General features: G+C 44.1%; 1 protein-coding gene across 1 annotated transcript; it reads right to left on the bottom strand.

Annotated features, from left to right (window-relative positions):
- Nucleotides 1-14,788: 14,788 nt before the first annotated feature.
- Nucleotides 14,789-15,763, bottom strand: LOC140648238 (2-oxoglutarate receptor 1-like). The gene has a single exon (XM_072853939.1). It carries the CDS (start codon nucleotides 15,761-15,763, stop codon nucleotides 14,789-14,791), a length of 975 nt encoding a protein of 324 aa, XP_072710040.1.
- Between the last annotated feature and the right edge of the window lie 840 nt (nucleotides 15,764-16,603).

Raw genomic sequence — 16,603 nt, 5'->3', positions numbered from 1 at the left:
CTATTTTTCCACAGTGACGTGGTCCTGAAGGTAGGTCTTAACTGATGATCCTTGTGAAACAGCTGTGTGAGCATTTCCAGAAAAGAAAAGGAGCTGGTCTTTTTGCTAACAGGCCTTTTCAATGGGTTGTGCATCCTTATTTTGCAAATGCCTGGTCCCCCGTGGCGACTATGGGGCGAACAGTTCCATCACACTTACACATCACTGTCTATAGCCCGAAGACTTTTGCAAAGGTGAGCCTGTCCCCTTTCATAGATATGCAAAGAAGTTAAAATGACTTGTTCAATGCTCGTGGTGGCTCAGCAGTGGAGTCAGAACAGGGTCCAGCTGACACTGTGGAAGAACTTATCTTTACCAGCTTGTTTTTCCACCAGAAGCTGCCGAAACCTACAGTGAGATGTTTTTAATCAGCCAGGATTTTGTATTGAGCCAGGTACAATCTTGGGCAGCTGCAACAAAACCAGCTCCTTTTCTAGCTTATAAATGCTGAGAAACTTCTCGGGCATCCTCTTGTGAGAGAGGATAATACAGTGTCATCATCAGCTATTCAGAAAGCGTTGCACCTGGATCCCGTCTTTACAGAGCTCTCAGTGCTTTAGATAAGACAGTGATAAAAAAGATGAGTGTGTGTTTTTGTGTGTAAAAGCCTAGCTTTCAGGGCATTACATCTGCCTCCTTGTGAAGAATTTCTTAAGAACTGTATGTCAGTTTATTATTCTTCGCTTCAACTCTGGATCCTCGGTGACTGACTACTTCCACCTATTTGTTCCAGAATGATGGCAGCTTTATTTAGGTGATAATAGGAGCACTGTGCTGTTTTATGAGGCTGTAATCCAATTCCCAAGTGGATGAATACTCTCCAAGGCCGCGTAGTTTATCCTGACGATCCAAGGAACTGAATTACTGACCAGAAAAATAGTGGTGCTCCTGCTCATGTTGTTATATTCCAATTCTTCAGTATTTGGGCTAAATAAATGTGCAAAGTATTTGTGACATGAGAAGGAAGAGTACAGGGAGAGGATGGGAATGAGAGTGAGGAGAAGACTGGCAGAAGGAGCTGGAGCTGGGGCTACTTTATTGTTTGCTTCTTAATTATTTCAGTAATTTCTTGAGGATATTCCCCATCTTTCAGACACAGACTGCACCTTGAGCTAAAATCCCCTGGCTTTGGGTTAGATGCACCTAAATAATTTCCTGAGGCCCAAAGAGCTGAGAGGTAAAGGCTATTCGCAATTGTCAGAGTCCAACCTGTAGCTGAACATCCCAAGGGATAAAAATGCTCCAGCTCATGCACTGTGCAGGTTCAGGGCTCCTTGCACATGGTGTGGCACAGGGTGGCTTTGCTTTTTTTCTCTGCTTTGCTTTGTTGCCCTGCTTGCTTTTGAAAAGTATCTTGAACTGATTTTTCTGTTTTAAATCTAGTGTTTTGATATAAATGTGCAGGTTGTATAACTATGCAACATGCAGCAAATAAACACCTACCTGGTGGCTGCATGTGCAAGTTGAACTTTGCAGCCCTCAATACTGTTGGGGTGCGTAGGGTGCAGCTCAGGACTTGGGCCATAGTCTTTAATTAGAGGGATGTTTATTTCTTGGCAAAACGTGCTCCCAGTAAAACAAGCTAGGAGTGAGACCAGGCTTTTACAGTGGCTACATGAATTCACTGACTCTCCTTGTCTGTTAAGGTATGTTACAGACTGCAAGAAATACACTGCTGAGAACTATTATACTCCCTGTCTTGCTCTGAGGCTTTGTGCATCTCTGCTGGCAATGTCTGTGCAAGCCCAATAGGAGCTAGTTTGGATTAGGTATATAAACAGCAGCTTACCTTAAGCATTGCATAGATGGCAATTGTATCTTAGGGCCAGCTTATTTCCCAACGCTGGTGGAGGATGTTTTCTGCTTTTCTGCAGGCCATTGGTGTAGTGTCTCATTCTGACACTGTCAGTCATGGACATCATCCATCACGCCTGCACTGACCTGAGGGCAGGATGCTCCCTCTAGGCTGAGGGGGGGATCCTGGGAACCAGAGGTTAGCTGGCTGCTTCTCAGCCCCAGCTCCTGGAGTCAGGTGAATTTTGAGGGGTTGTGGGGGTTGCCCTCTAGCCACTACAGAGAGAGCCACAGCTCATGTTTCAGCCCAAAGGTTCAGGTCAGAAGAGAGAAAATCTGTAGTTGTCACCAGAGGTGCCCAACACCTCAAAAAGAGCCTGCAGTGAACAAGACTCCATTTTGTGAGTTTGCAGAGCACTGAAATATTAATTAAAATTACAATTAATTAAAAAAACAGATAAATATTACCGCTTCCAGTATACTTAGATATTCATTCCTGGTTTGAGCATGCAGACTTCATTCCGGCCTCCTTTTTCCTTCGGACTACTTAAATGTTCAGGCTCACTAAGCCCTGACAACTCTTAGGTCCTGTTGGGGTTGATGTGAAAAAGCGTTCAATAAATGTACTGCCTTTACCGTTTAGTCATTATTTAATAGTGTTTATCAGAATTATCAACCTGAAAGGCATTACTGGCTGAAAAAGCTCCATGTTAAAATTCTTACCTATGTAATATACATGGAGGAATTTACCTAAATCCCAATTCTGTAAAGCAGTTAAATAAATCTCACTGACAGTGGGACTAAAACCAGGTTTAAATATGAGCTGACTTCCATATTTACATCAGTGTAGTTGTAGCCTCTGTTTAGACCACAGATTTTCTTGTTTGGGCAGTATGGTGCTGCTCACTCACACTTACCTGAGTGTTTGAGTCCATACCAGCGAACCCAGTATCAGTTTGTCCTAATGTGCTTATTGTGACCCTTTTGGTCAACCCCCAAGTTCAGTTTCTTACTGAAGGAAGAACCATCTGATCTCCCCATTGCAGTAAGCATAAGTAAGCCTGGCCGTGGTACTCCAGTGTTGTGCCGGAAGGAGGCTGCATGCCCAGGCACCAGCTCTGCTGTTGACTTTATCTTCTGCTGGTGGCTCATTAGTACCTTTCAGATGAGCAGTAGTGTCCCAAATGCTTGGCTAGGAATGCTTTAGAGGATTTTTTTTTTAAATAAAATTAAGCAATTAGTCCAGGAGATAATTAAACTTAGCATTTGGTTTTCTAGGGTAGCACATGAATCATGAATTTGAAGATAGGATTCATTTATCTCTTGATGACAAATCTGTGTAACTGACGTGCAATTTGGGGGGCAGACGCAGCTGCTTATTCAAATAATAGTCACGGATAGAAGATATGTACATTAATTATCCTATGATAGCTGCAGCCAGATTTAACAAAACATTTGTCTGCCTAGAATAAGGTAAATAAACTCCCTTGCTCCGAGGGGTGCTTTTGGCATGGTATTTGCCACACGCCTGAGAAGCACATCTGATAACCAGTGCCGCTGGTGATTGCAAAGCATATGTGAGAAACAAGTCCTGCTGAAGCTGTTTAAAGGGATGAAAGAAGACATTGGCACTAGCTGGGAGCTGTCCTGTAAGGGTATTCATCAGTGCTCCGGTCCTTTTTCCATTGACCTTGCTACCAAGTCAGTAGTTAGACTCAAATATGCTGTCTCAGTGGTGAGGCAAGAGCTGGCAGTGGTGGCCCTAGCCAGCCCAGTGTCATTAGTCTGTGTCAGAAAACACTCTACCAGACAAGTGAGGGTGACGACCACGTGGTAATATTTATAGAGATACATACTTTGTGACAAATGACCAATGCCTCAGAAATGAAAGCCGAATAATAAGTAAATCTTCATCTTAAAATAGAAGTAAAAGGGATGACATGGATATGCAAGCAAACGATGAAGGTAAACCTGAAAATAAGGGGCTCCAGGGAAAAATAAGAGGTTCCCAGTGCACGACTTTTGGGGGGAAGGGAGAGATGAAGGGGCTGGCTGGTGACTGTCAAGCAGCTGGGAATAGCAGGATGACACTGCAGACCTTGTTCCCCTGCATGGACTGTGAGCGATGCCTGTTTGCAAGAGATACTCAGGCTGAAATGCCCTTGGTCTCACCAGATTGAGCCCAAGGTCTGGGCTTTTCAGTATGTTTTGAGGGTGATGTAGTCGCCCTCCAGCTTAGCTTCCCTATATGTATAATACACTGGAACAGGTTGCCCAGAGGAGTTGTGGATGCCCCATCATTGGAAGTGTTCAAGGTCAGGTCGCATGGGGCTTTGAGCAGCCTGATCTAGTGAAAGATGTTGGACTAGACGATCTTTGAAGGTCCCTTCCAACCCAAACCATTCTATGATTCCCCAGCGTTGTCCACGTGCAGATGTGTAACCTGCAGATGTCCAGGTGCCTGGAAATGAGACTCCATCGGTGCTTCATGCCAGCTGGCTTAGGAGGAAACAAATCCCTTCGGGCATGCCTGCCTCCTTCCACTAACTGGAAGCAGGATGAAGTGGATGAGCTCAGACCATGGGACAGAGCTGTGGATGGATAAAGAGAGGGCCCTTCCCCCCCCAGCCTTCAGGGGTACCAGCCTTTCTCCTCTGGCGGATGGAGGGACTTAACGTTTTGGCCACTGATTTTCCAGCCTCTGAGCTGTGGGCACGTGTTAGGTCCCATCCTGAGCAGATGGATTTCCGAGTGTGGTTGCAATGAACCCCACAATCTGCTGGGCTGGATTGCAGAGGGTCTCTCCAGCTTCTGATCTCGCAGGAGTCCCCAGGGTGGAGGAAAAGCACGATTCTCTTAGGGAAACAACACTGTAAGCAAGATGGGAACATTTATCAGAATGACCTGTCTTAATGAGCCCTTTTGGGTGCCTAAATAAACTTAGATTATGAAGAGCTAGGGCAGATTATTTGAAAATGGATCCTGTGAGTAGATAAGGGGCTCTCTAATCTCCTCCTAATTTGTTGCTGTGGTTGGTAGGTATGTCGCTGAAAATTTTAAAGGACAAAGGTAATGTTGAACGGACAGTGTAAAAACAGCTGGATCAACAGGACGCGGCGAAGGCTTCGTGACATGAGGAATAAGTCACATACATGCCTCTATAGCTCCCTCCTCCATGTTCATCTCGCAATGTTTGTTTAAGCCGTTATGTTGCATTATCCTTGTGTAAATGGAGGATATTTTTGTATCGTATCCTTTGATGTGGGCATTGCTTGGGTGCAACTGAGACAAATTTTCAGCTGTGTCAGTTTTTAACTACACATGTAGCTTAGAGATTACTAAGTATTAGGAATGAGGATTAATGCTTGTCAGCTCTGGAGCTGATTCCACAGGTGGTGAAGATATCTCTCCAGCAGCTGCCATCCCGCGGGCTGCCACTCACTTTAATCTCCCCGTCACCTATATTTCTCAGGCACTTGGCAGTCCCTCAGTTTCGCTGCCGAAAATTATGTGCTTCAGAAGTTCCATGAAGAAATTTGATAGTTTGGTTACATTACATGGGGGAATCTCTCATAAATTGTACTTCTGAATTTCCTTAATAGTTTTTTAATACCCCATTAGGGCATCAGTCACAGCGTGTCCCATCTCAGAGCTATGGCAAATTAAAGGGGTCTAATGAGAAATCCTTTTTGGACAAGCTCCTGTAAGGGCCATTCAGAAAAGTTCTCCAGCAAACTCAGAAAGTTTGCAGAGGTAGAGAGCAGTGATACTTCAAATGTGCACAAACAGGACTTGGGCATAAGCCACCCCTCTGAACAGCTTCTCCGGCTCTTAACTCATGTGTGTATGTGTGTGTGTGTGTGTACCTGCACCCATGTTGACACACCGAAGTCTTTCTCTTCTTCCCTTGTGATGGCTCCCTGCCTGTTTATTTTATTTATTTTTTGCTCATAACTTTTCATACCTTTTTTGAATCCTGTAAGCTCAATTTTTTTTTGCTTTTTTTCTTGTAACTCACCAAGCTTTTTCTTTTTAGTGCTAGAAGGGGCTCCTGTCATCCTTCCCAATGCCCTTCTTGCTACTCTCTGATGCCCAAAGCCAAATCCTAGCACAAATCTGCACAGTAGCCAGCCCCCTCCCTTGGCCTGCCCTGCACTCCCCCACGCAGTGGGGTCCCATCAGCACCTGGCTCACACAAGTGAATGAACCCCTGAAATGGGGTGTATTCCCCCAGGGGTGCGTGCAGGGAGGTGGGGATGTCCCTGAGGCACAGCCTGGGGCACGCCAACTCTCATGTACCACATATTTCAGCTGGGTCTTGTCCTTAAAGGTTTTTACACTTTTTTTTTTTCTTCACAATTCCATGTGTTCTACTATATATTCTCTCAATATATAGAATACACATAGAGGAGACATATAGGACATTCTATATTCTTCTTTTCTGCATAACTGTAGCCTCTCATTTAGCAAGGCACATGAATACAATACAGACTTCTTAAACTAGGTTACCTGAAGATATTGATGATCCAGAGGACATTGTAAAAATTCGTGAGAGTGCCCTGCAGATATACTTTAAAAAAAACTGTCGTAAAATCAAAACCTACACCTCTTTTTTGCCAAACTTTTCATATAGAAATAACAATCAACCTACAGATGAGACACAGCGGGCCAGGTCCGTCATGCCGAAGCCTGGGTGTTGAAGTCAGAAGCGTGGACACCGTTGACTCCCTGTGCAGGCACTTCTAAGGCACAGTTCATCTGGCCCACTTTTGGGGGAACAATTGGACCCTCCAAGCCCCCATTTCTCCCTGCTGACTATAAAAACACCCTAGACAGCTATCTCAGAGCTAGGCCTATATGTTATCTGAAGTCAGTTGAGGAAGTTTTACCAGAATGACTGCTAAGAAAAAAAGAAAATTTAAAGTAAAACAAAAAGGGATGACAGAAAGACACTTTTTTTTCAGAGGAGAAAAAAGCAGTTCCTTTATAGTAAGTGGGGCAAAAATAGTCACCTTAAGAGGGTGATACAGCTCAATGTAATGTAAGATATACATTTAAAACAGGTCAAATGAGAATGCTCTTTGTATTCTAAGTACGTGACTAAGCCTAAACTGCTTGGACAGTGAGCCATGCTCAATTTTGCAGTGCAGAAATGAGCCACGCAATCGTCTTGAAATATCAACATCTTAACAGCAAAATTTACATCAAAATTTACACAAGCAAATACCCCAGACTGAATAGCCTACCCTTGAATACACATCCAAATCCATTTTAGTACAGAACATTATCATTTCTCACACAGGCAAATACAGCTTGTTTCCATGGCACAAAAAAAGAAGCTAAATAGCCAGGTGCTACCGATATTAAATATAAATAAAACAGCATACTTAGAGCTGGTCTTCGAATCAGTAGTAAAACCTTATTAATTTGTATACAGCAGAAAATTATATCTGAAAAATTATAACGTTTATTTAACCCAGTATGTCACAAGAAACTTTTGAAAACTGCTTCAGAAGATTTTGCGCTTGCTGCAATTACTGTTGTAGCAATTGCTTTTTGTCCTGAAAAGTGATTTCTGTTCAGTGAACTTCTGTCCCCAGTGTCACACTGTTTTTATTCTACAGGAGAGAAAAGGAACGAGTAAAATATATATTCATATCCAAAGGAAGGGGCTTCTTAAACACAACATAGCGCTGTTCTTTTAAAAGAGTTATATTTTTGCATTAGGCGCTGCTTCCCTGGGCATGTGTATCTGCATATGTGTGTTTATGTGTCTCTATACGCACAAATGATAAGTAGCTACATCGTTTACATTTTTATGGCTGAAGCCCTTAATTGAATTTTCATAATGCCAGGAGGGCCCATTTGGGATTCAGATCCTGCTGTGCAAATACTCACTAAGACATCTGCCCCAAAGAGCTTGTAACTCTAAGAGGATAAAATATGGCAGGGGAAATAATTAGGGGGAGATAAAGTGACTCTCTCTGGTTAGATGGGAGGGTCAGTCAGCTCCAGGACCAGAACAAGCATTCATACTCGCCCAGCACTGATTTATTGGTGAATCAGCAGCACCGGCCCGGCTTTATACTGGGCTCACGGCCAGGCTGTCCGTCCTCCTTGTGCTGGTGGGTGGCAGGATGTCCCCAACCTCAGCTGAGCTGCACAGCGATATTGTCCCCTCCCAGAGAAGACCCACCATGGCATAAATCAGCCCTGGTTTTCCACATGCACACTTGCTACGAATCATGCCTGAGACTCATGTAAGGAAAATATCTTGCTGTTGTTGGACTTCTTTTTGAGGCAGGAGGGGGAAAGAAAATGTTTCCCTGCTACAGGCTTGTTTCTCCATCACACATAAAAGGAAGGGCAAGTACAAGAAAGATCTCAAACCCCTACGTCTGTCCCCAAGGGGACATCGCTGTCAGTTGGGAACCCCCAAGGAGTGGTGAGCTCTGGCACATCCCCACATGCCACCTTTCCTGGCTCTGCATGTCAGCCTTCTGCAATGGTCTCCCAAAATGCCAGCATCTCCGTGCCTAAAGTCCAGGCCCTCATCTCCAACATATGGCCACAGCTGGGCAGGGAAGGAGGGAGGTCACGTAGAGCACTGGATGGAGGTGACATGAAAAGCAAGACACAGGGACACCCCTGAACCCCCAGCTCTCTGGATCCAAGATGCCAGAGCCAGCTTGAAAATCAGGTGCCTGTATTTGCTCAGGAAGAGGAGGTTTGGTTTGCACTGGTGACTCTTGCAGAAGTTTTTTACCTCTGCTTTTGTATTGGTTGTCAGCTCCACTGGTTTTGGGACGAGCCAGACCACCACTACTGATGTACTCAGTTCAGCCCCGCTGTGGGTAGTGGAGGAGAAACATGGTGGTACAAATGCACGGTGGTACAAATGTTTGGCCTTTGCTGTGGCTCCTGTGTTTCCATATCTCTGGTGAGAAATTGCCTGAGTGACCCGGAAAGCGAGTTAAATGGACTGCTTTCTTAAGCTGCTCGAGTCACTTTTGAAGAGCAGTAGGAACCATACCTTCTGTCGTGGTTGTCGTACACAGTAATGAGAAGAAAAGCTGCAAACTGCAAACTGGTGTGATTGTCCACTGTACATTGGGGGATTTGCATAAAATTCAGAAACCTCTAACACCCTCCTTTCCTTCTACTATACAAAACCACGGTTTATTTTGGTGTTGCCACCATCCCAGTGATGCTGGCCCAAGATGTTGCAAGAGTGTGGGAAGGCTTCAGATAACAGATTCAAAATTTCAGCATAATTTGTGGCTAATGTCTGAACCCCTGTTTCATGCTCTCAGCCTAGTGCATGTGCGTTCTTGCAAGTTAAGTCACCCTTGTCTCCATTCCTCAGGGTTTGCATATGCAAATCCAAGAGCAGCCACTGAGGTTAATGTTTGGGTAGGTGGTTTTATAAAGTAGAAATCTGCTGATGGATCTGTGGGGATATTCTAGCTGGCTATTTGCATTGGATTTGTACATATACAGAAAGAAAGGTTACTGGCAGTCATAGTTTTTAAATGCAGTGCTTAAATAATGGTATGTTTAATCACGGCTCAGGTTTACTCCTTGGGAATGGACACAGTTGATAAGCGGGCAGAAGCTTTTTCTCCTCCACCGCTGCCGCAAGACCAAAGAGCATTTTGTATGTCCATCCTTGTGTGGTTACACTTCTAAAACAAATGTAACCAGCTGACTTGGTTTTGTGGGTTGCTCTACAAAGTCTTTGTGTGCAGTGCCTTCCCTCCCCACAGCTGTGCTGGGCATGTGGACCCACATCTCCTGCTCCTTGTGGGGTCTGCAGAGGTATCCCAGAGCACAGGCTGCCAGAGAAAAAAGAAAACGATATTAAAGAAGGAAAAGGAAGGTGTGTGTGTATCATATCATTCAGAGAAGGTGAGAGTCTTATCAAAGTTGAGATGGGTTTTCCTCCCCTCCACATTTCACTGTCCCTCATGCACTCCCAAGCATGACACATGTACGGGTCTGTAGTAAGTGCAGGCTACTTGCTTGGGTAGGCTTAAACTATCTGCTGGGCTCTTTAAGCATCCTAAAAATAGATATTTCTGTCTCCTTAGAGGTGGGGATAAAATGAGCTGTGTATGTTGTACACCTGATGAAACTAGCCTTGTCCCCTTCCTCACTGGCACAGACGTGAAGTCCCTGAACCACTGTTATGTTGCTGGCACCAGCTGGGTTTCTCCTTGAATGGGTTCTCCTGTGTTTGTGTAAAAAGGTTTCTTGCTGGTTTTCCTGGCCATTGGACAGTGACTTGGTATAGACAGGTGGAGAACAGTGTTTCGGTTTCTGACATTTTGTCGAGCCTACAGCCTGCTTTCTGATAGCTAAGCCTTTAGTGGGGATGAAGCTGGTGGATCTGCCTAAGGAGTTAAAATGTTACCTCCTACACTTCCAGAGGTGGATCTGTTGCCTTACACAGACCAGCTGGAAATCCCCAGGGGAGCAGAGCCCTTGCTCTCACACTGCTGCCAAGATCCCAAAGATCATCAGCCTGATGATGAGAGCAGAACATGTGCAAGATGGTACACACAGTGATACTCCTGAGCCTTACTGTTTGCTTTACAAGAGTGATCGCTGTTAGTTACCTTACGGAAGGAATCATTTTAGGAACTGTCATTTTTATTTTAATTATTGCTGGGAATCAGACACCAGAGAAATTCTGTACTTGCTGAGAAAAAGTCATTCTTGCCCTCTTCTAGTACATCGTTTCCCCCTGCGCATCTGCGCAGGCGGGCGCTGAGGTTAGAGGTATGGATCTGGGCCTTTGCTGAGAACGGTAAAATACAAATTTTGACTTCATGTCTCTGTGGCTTGAATGTGATGTAATAATGCTCTAGTCTTGTGAGAACATTATGAGCATAAGCAGTAAATGATCATAGTATGACACGTATTTAAGGATTGGTGCCCTACGCATAGCAGATTGAGTATATAGGCCTGTCTTTTACTCCTTGAACATGGTTAGTTTCTTTGTCCTTAAGGCAAACATATTAGAGGCTGTTGGAAGGAATATAAAGCCTTTGCATTGTAGCAGTTCTGAAAAACCTACAAGAATATTTAAAAATAAAGCTAAAAAGCAGATATAACTCTGATATAACTCTTAGAGTGGTCAAATAAATAATTAGTAAAATATGAATATGACTGAACTGTTTTCCCTATCTTGTGGTGATGTAAATCTTAAAATACTAGTATCGTGTTCTGCTATTGGACCTGACTGTCATGTCAGCTGGTAGCAGTTTATTGACAACATTTTTATAGTCTTTCCCTTTTTTTCCCTAGCTCAGTTGAGGATGAATTGTAGTGGGGTGAAGGGAGAGCTGAATGGATGCTGACAACTCCACAGCAACCGTGATTACTAACCGTGGTTGGCTAAGGTCACACCATATGATGCCAGGTTAGGGATGAACCTGCCAACAGTTATGGCCCTATAGCGATCAGCATGGCAGACTTGCAGAGGAGCAGCGGGAGTTGAGGGCAGGAGAAAAATGCAAGTACGTATGCACAGAGGACATGCAAAGGGGGTAGGTTATTGCAGGATGGAGCAATATGAAAGTGGGAGGCCAGTATTGATTGGAAGTGGGGCAGGGGAGCAGGCAGGACTCTTGTATAGATCTCTTTTTCTCTTTTCTATGACTTCTATTTAAATTGTAAATGTACTGTTTTTAATGAATTAGCTTATAGGTTTGTTCTTTACAGTTTGTAGAAAAATCTGAGAAACCAAGATCTGGTTCATCCCCTTGCCAACTCAGGATTATATCTGCTCAGATTATTCCAGGCGATGATGCTAGTACTGAAGATGTTCCAGGCATCTTGCATTTAAAAAAGAGCACATAGCCTGAATGTAAGAACAGATGAGTTTGCTGAGTAATTTATCCAGAAAATATCAAGTAGAGCTGAAAGGGGAGTAATGCAGAGCTTCATTTAAAGTTGAAAGCAAAAACTGCTGCAAAACCAGAGGCAGTTCCTTTTCCATCTCAAACACCAGAAGAACCAGACTCCACGATGTAGATATCAAGGTAAGACTCAATTTGAGTTAATGAAACTCTTGTGTCTATATGCAGTAGAGGCTTAAAAGGTAATGTATCAGCCTGGTTCTGCTCAAAAAAACTTGGTGGTTTGTTGATAGGATACCCTAAACTGAAAAAACAGCTAAGATGCCATGTTCAGTATTGCCTTCTGATGGTGGGTCAGCTGCCTCTGGTGTCTCAGGAGCAAGTGGTTGTGAGCAGCACACTAAGCACGGTGGAAAAGGTGGTGCTGCCCCTTGGAGACTGGCAAAACCAATGCAGCATGTGGGGTGGGAGGCATTTTCTTCACATTTTTTGGATGTTTGCCTCATGTAACATCTCTCCAGGTCTGTACTAGGTGAGCTTCCCTCTTCACCTAAAGAGCTCATCCACAATTTGAGGATGGGTAACGGTCACAGGGGAGATCACGCTGCATTGTGCAGAAGTTTTAAAACTTGCCTTGACTAATACCCAGGGGTGGATTAAAATCAAATGGGCTATTTCTGCAGGAAAATGTCTTCCTCCTCTGCTTTCTGCCAGAACTTTTCCTTCACAGCCCATCTTCTACCCTATCCCAGACAAACACTGTTCTTCCTTTCCCCATCCTGCTCTTCCTGTGTCAGGGATGGTTTCTTATCTCCTCTCATTCCCTCGACAAGCCTGTAGGTTGCTGTTGCCTGTTGTTCTCCCCTAGCTGTCCCCGAGAGAGGCAGTGAATAGGCTCCCCATGCCACAGAGGAGTCACAGGCTACCTGCCAGTCACTCAGGCACGTGCTCCTGGGAATGGTGGTCTGGTGGTCTTGGTCTGGTGGTCACTTGAAGACCAGGCCACGCATAGAGGGATTGGATAAGGAGAAGGGTCACATGAGAGCCTCGCGGCAGCGTGTGTTACCATTGATTAATGAACATTTCAGAGTGGAGAGTACAAGTAATGAAACATGAAATAAGGCTGTTATAAAAATGTATTGGAGGATTCACTCTGTGGTCATACTTTTGGGCTCTGAATATTATGTTGCTAATAGTTTTGTATTGCTGTTGGCTGGGGTACCTCAGCTGGTCCTGGGACCTCTCTAGATGGTATCTGCAAGTATTGGAGTCACATTTTCTTGTGAGTCTATTTTTTTTTTCCTGTGAGACAGCCCTTATTGCCCATCAGATGTGTTATTACCCAAAGCTGTTCCTCACCTGGTGTGACCACGCAGAGCTTTACTGAGTAAAGAAATGGTCAAAAATGACTTTGTATTGTCTATGGATTGTGGAGAAGGACTTGGGGGTACTGATGGATGAAAAACTGGACATGAGCCAGCAATGTGTGCTCTTGCAGCCCAGAAAGCCAACCGTATCCTGGGCTGCATCAAAAGAAATGTGGCCAGCAGGTCAAGGCAGGTGATTCTGCCCCTCTACTCTGCTCTGGTGAGACCCCACCTGGAGTCTGCATCCAGCTCTGGAGCCCTCAGCACAAGAAGGACATGGAGCTGTTGGAGCGGGTCCAGAGGAGGGTCACAAAAACGATCAGAGGGCTGGAACACCTCCCTATGAGGAAAAGCTGAGAGAGCTGGGGTTGTTCAGCCTAAAGAAGAGGAGTCTCTGGGGAGACCTGATTGTGGCCTTTCAATACTTAAAGGGACCTTATAAGAAAGATACTTTTTAATAGGCCCTGTAGCAATAGAACAAGGGGTAGTGGTTTTAAACTAACGGAGGGTAGATTCAGACCAGATATAAGGAAGACATTTTTTACAGTGAGGGTGGTGAAACACTGGAACAGGTTGCCCAGAGAGGTGGTAGATGCCCCATCCCTGGAAACATTCAAGGTCAGGTTGGATGGGGCTCTGAGCAACCTGATCTAGTTGAAGATGTCCCTGCTCATTGCAGGGGGGTTGGACTAGATGACCTTCAAAGGTCCCTTCCAACACAAACCATTCTATGATGCTATGATTCTATGATTCTGTGGATCTGGCACATTTATGCATCCATTCATTTCTCACCTCTGGACTAAAATTAATGCAGAAATCACAGTTAGTAGTATGGAAAACCCTTATAGGAGTGGTCTTGTATTATTGCACCATTAATCTTCAGGTGATCACTGCAGGCACTGAACAGGGTCTTATTGTGTAAGCCCTGCTTTTAGCCACCTCTGGAGAGTGATCCATCCCACTCTGTGCTAGAGCTGTGCCTCAGCTGTGTAAAGGCAGGCATGAACATTTGGGTCTGTGTCTGATCTACTTACCTTTTATGGTCAATGGAGAGAAACAGGCACTTCTAGGTCATGATTCATCTTGTCCAAATGTAGGCATCAAGAATAATTAGGTGAATCACACTCTAAACCTGCTTATTTCTCTCCACTATAATGGGAAATTATAATGGGAAGACCAGGTGATTAGCTTATATGCATACATCTACCCTGTCAGTGTCTCCAGGGAGGTGAGATGAACCTCCTATAGGTCTAAGACAGGTGTAATGAATTGCCCTCTGGAGGGTCTCACCCCTCTCCATTGCTCAGGAAACACATCAAAGGCAGGTACCTAGCTTAGACTAGACACTTAACTTCTGAGTTACTAAAATTAAATTAAATTACTCCCACCCTGAATCTGTATCTGCCATTAATAAGCAACTATTTTTTTCCTGGAACCATTGGCCATTCTCCAAAAGAGGTATCAAGGATTCAGGAAGCAAATGCAGAGAAATTTCTGAGAAGTTTCACCTTTAATTTTTTAGTATTTTATTTAAAGTTTTTGTTTTAAATTATGAGTTTTCTCTTTTGATCATCAATTTGTAACTCCAAAACACAAAACAGATTAACTCTCCTTTGGCATTGGCAGGGTTAACCTGAGTGCTCTGATGGCAGGGAGGTTGTGCCTGGCTGGTTGAGGGCAGGTTTGGACCCTTCCTCCATAACTCTTTTATGGCATCAATCTCTTCTACTTCAAGTTCTTGTTTGTTCGAAACTTGAGGAGCGAGAGGATGGCCTGCTGGAAGTTGTCTCCCGTCACTACATAGACCAGTAAGTTTCCAATAGTATTTAACGCTGCTAACGGTTTAGCTAAGATAAACATAAAAAGCATCGTGTTCTTCAAGCGGCAGCTGACCGGTCGTACTCGGAGCTCCAGCCGAATCCCTCGAAAGACGTGGAAGGGGAGAAAGCACACGTAGAAGACCACCAAGAGGATGACGGCAAGTCTGCGAGCCTTTTGTTTGTAGCAAGTCTGCGTGTGGGGCCCGGTAGCCAAGGTGTAAATGATGAGCGCATAGCACAGAGTCACCATCAGCAAGGGCAAGAAGAAGGCAAACATCGTCAGCAGCCAGTTATACCACCGACTAGTGTCAAGGTCCTCAGCAGCAGCCAGGTCCGGGCAGATCGTCCTGTTCTGTGTATGCCTCGTGGCAATCAAGATGCCCAAGGGGCTGATGGCTGCCAGGGAAATCATCCAAACTACTACGCAAGTCACCACTGCCCATCTCCGTTTTTGAACAAAAAAGCATTTAATTGGGTGGACAACTACAAAAAAGCGGAAGATGCTGAAGCAGCTAAGGAAGATAATACCACTGTACATGTTGAAGTAGAAACAAAAGTGAATAAACTTGCACATGAAGTCTCCAAAAATCCAGTTATTTCCATTAGCAGAGTAGTGTATAAAGAAAGGAAGCGTGGCTGTATATAATAGGTCAGTGATAGCCAGGTTTAACATAATGATGGTGCTGCTTTTCCAGGGCCTCATCTTGACAAAGTAAACAAAAATTGTCACGATGTTCCCTGGGAAGCACACCAGGAAGATTAGGCTGTAAAGGACGGAAAGGTAGGATTTCACCTGTAAGAAATCTTCATCCTTGCAGCTTGTCAACAGGTCTGCGCGGCCTGGCAGAGCAGTAAAATTGCCAGTGTGTTCAGATGCCATGTCTGCAGAAATCTTCTTAAAGCTTTACAAAAATCAGATGCGTAGTTTTAATTGATTTGTTGGGACAAATGCATTCAGTTAAATCTTTTGTCACTGGAGCAAATGTCATGTGTTTGATGAGGCATAGTAGAGGGAAGGAAGGGGGATTTGCTAACATACCCAGCTCTGACCTAGATAACCCCACTCAAATGTTTAATTTAACTCTTCCCTCTCCTTTATATTTAATTTTGATAATGATTCATTTTACTTTTGCTGTATTTAACTTCCTATGTTGAAGAAGACAATTACTGCTTATCTGCAAACCTTCAGGAGTAGGAAGCACACATTTAGGGAGCTAGAGAGAGTTTGGGCTTAGATTTTGCAAAACTGTGAATTAGTCTTAGCCTTCCAGAAAGTAGAACCGTACCCCTACCTTATCTTCATTAATCTGAGCTGATCAGTGTTTTCTGCTCATGAAACCAGAGATGCTGTTCTGGTTTCATGAAAACCAAAAGATGTCAGGTTCAGATACAGACCTCAGGACCTCATGCTCCCATAACCTGACAATCATAGCTTGTTCCCTGAATATGATCTTATTCTCTTGGAGTCATCAGAGTATAAAACTTGTATGAATGCTTAATTTTTAAAAAAAATCAAGATTCATAGTGGCATAAAACTGATTTAAATTATTAAAGACTGTTTCTCAAAGCACAGAGGGAAGGTGGAAAGCACAGATATTGAGTGAAGGCACTGATCTTGCTTCCCATTTTGTGAGAATTGGAACTAGACAGACTTGTCTCTGAAAAGGTTTCTTGTCTGCCATGGCCAATTTGAATCTCTCCACAGTGAGTTCAAGACATA

This window comes from Ciconia boyciana, chromosome 1 (genome assembly GCF_034638445.1).
Source record: "Ciconia boyciana chromosome 1, ASM3463844v1, whole genome shotgun sequence".
NCBI classification, from domain to species: domain Eukaryota; kingdom Metazoa; phylum Chordata; class Aves; order Ciconiiformes; family Ciconiidae; genus Ciconia; species Ciconia boyciana.
The sequence above is the reverse complement of the archived record's forward strand: the minus strand, read 5'-3'. Positions and strand labels throughout refer to the sequence as shown.

Coding starts and splice junctions, on each gene's coding strand:
- LOC140648238 (XM_072853939.1), bottom strand. CDS start 15,763: ATGGCATCTGAACACACTGGCAATTTTACTGCTCTGCCAGGCCGCGCA.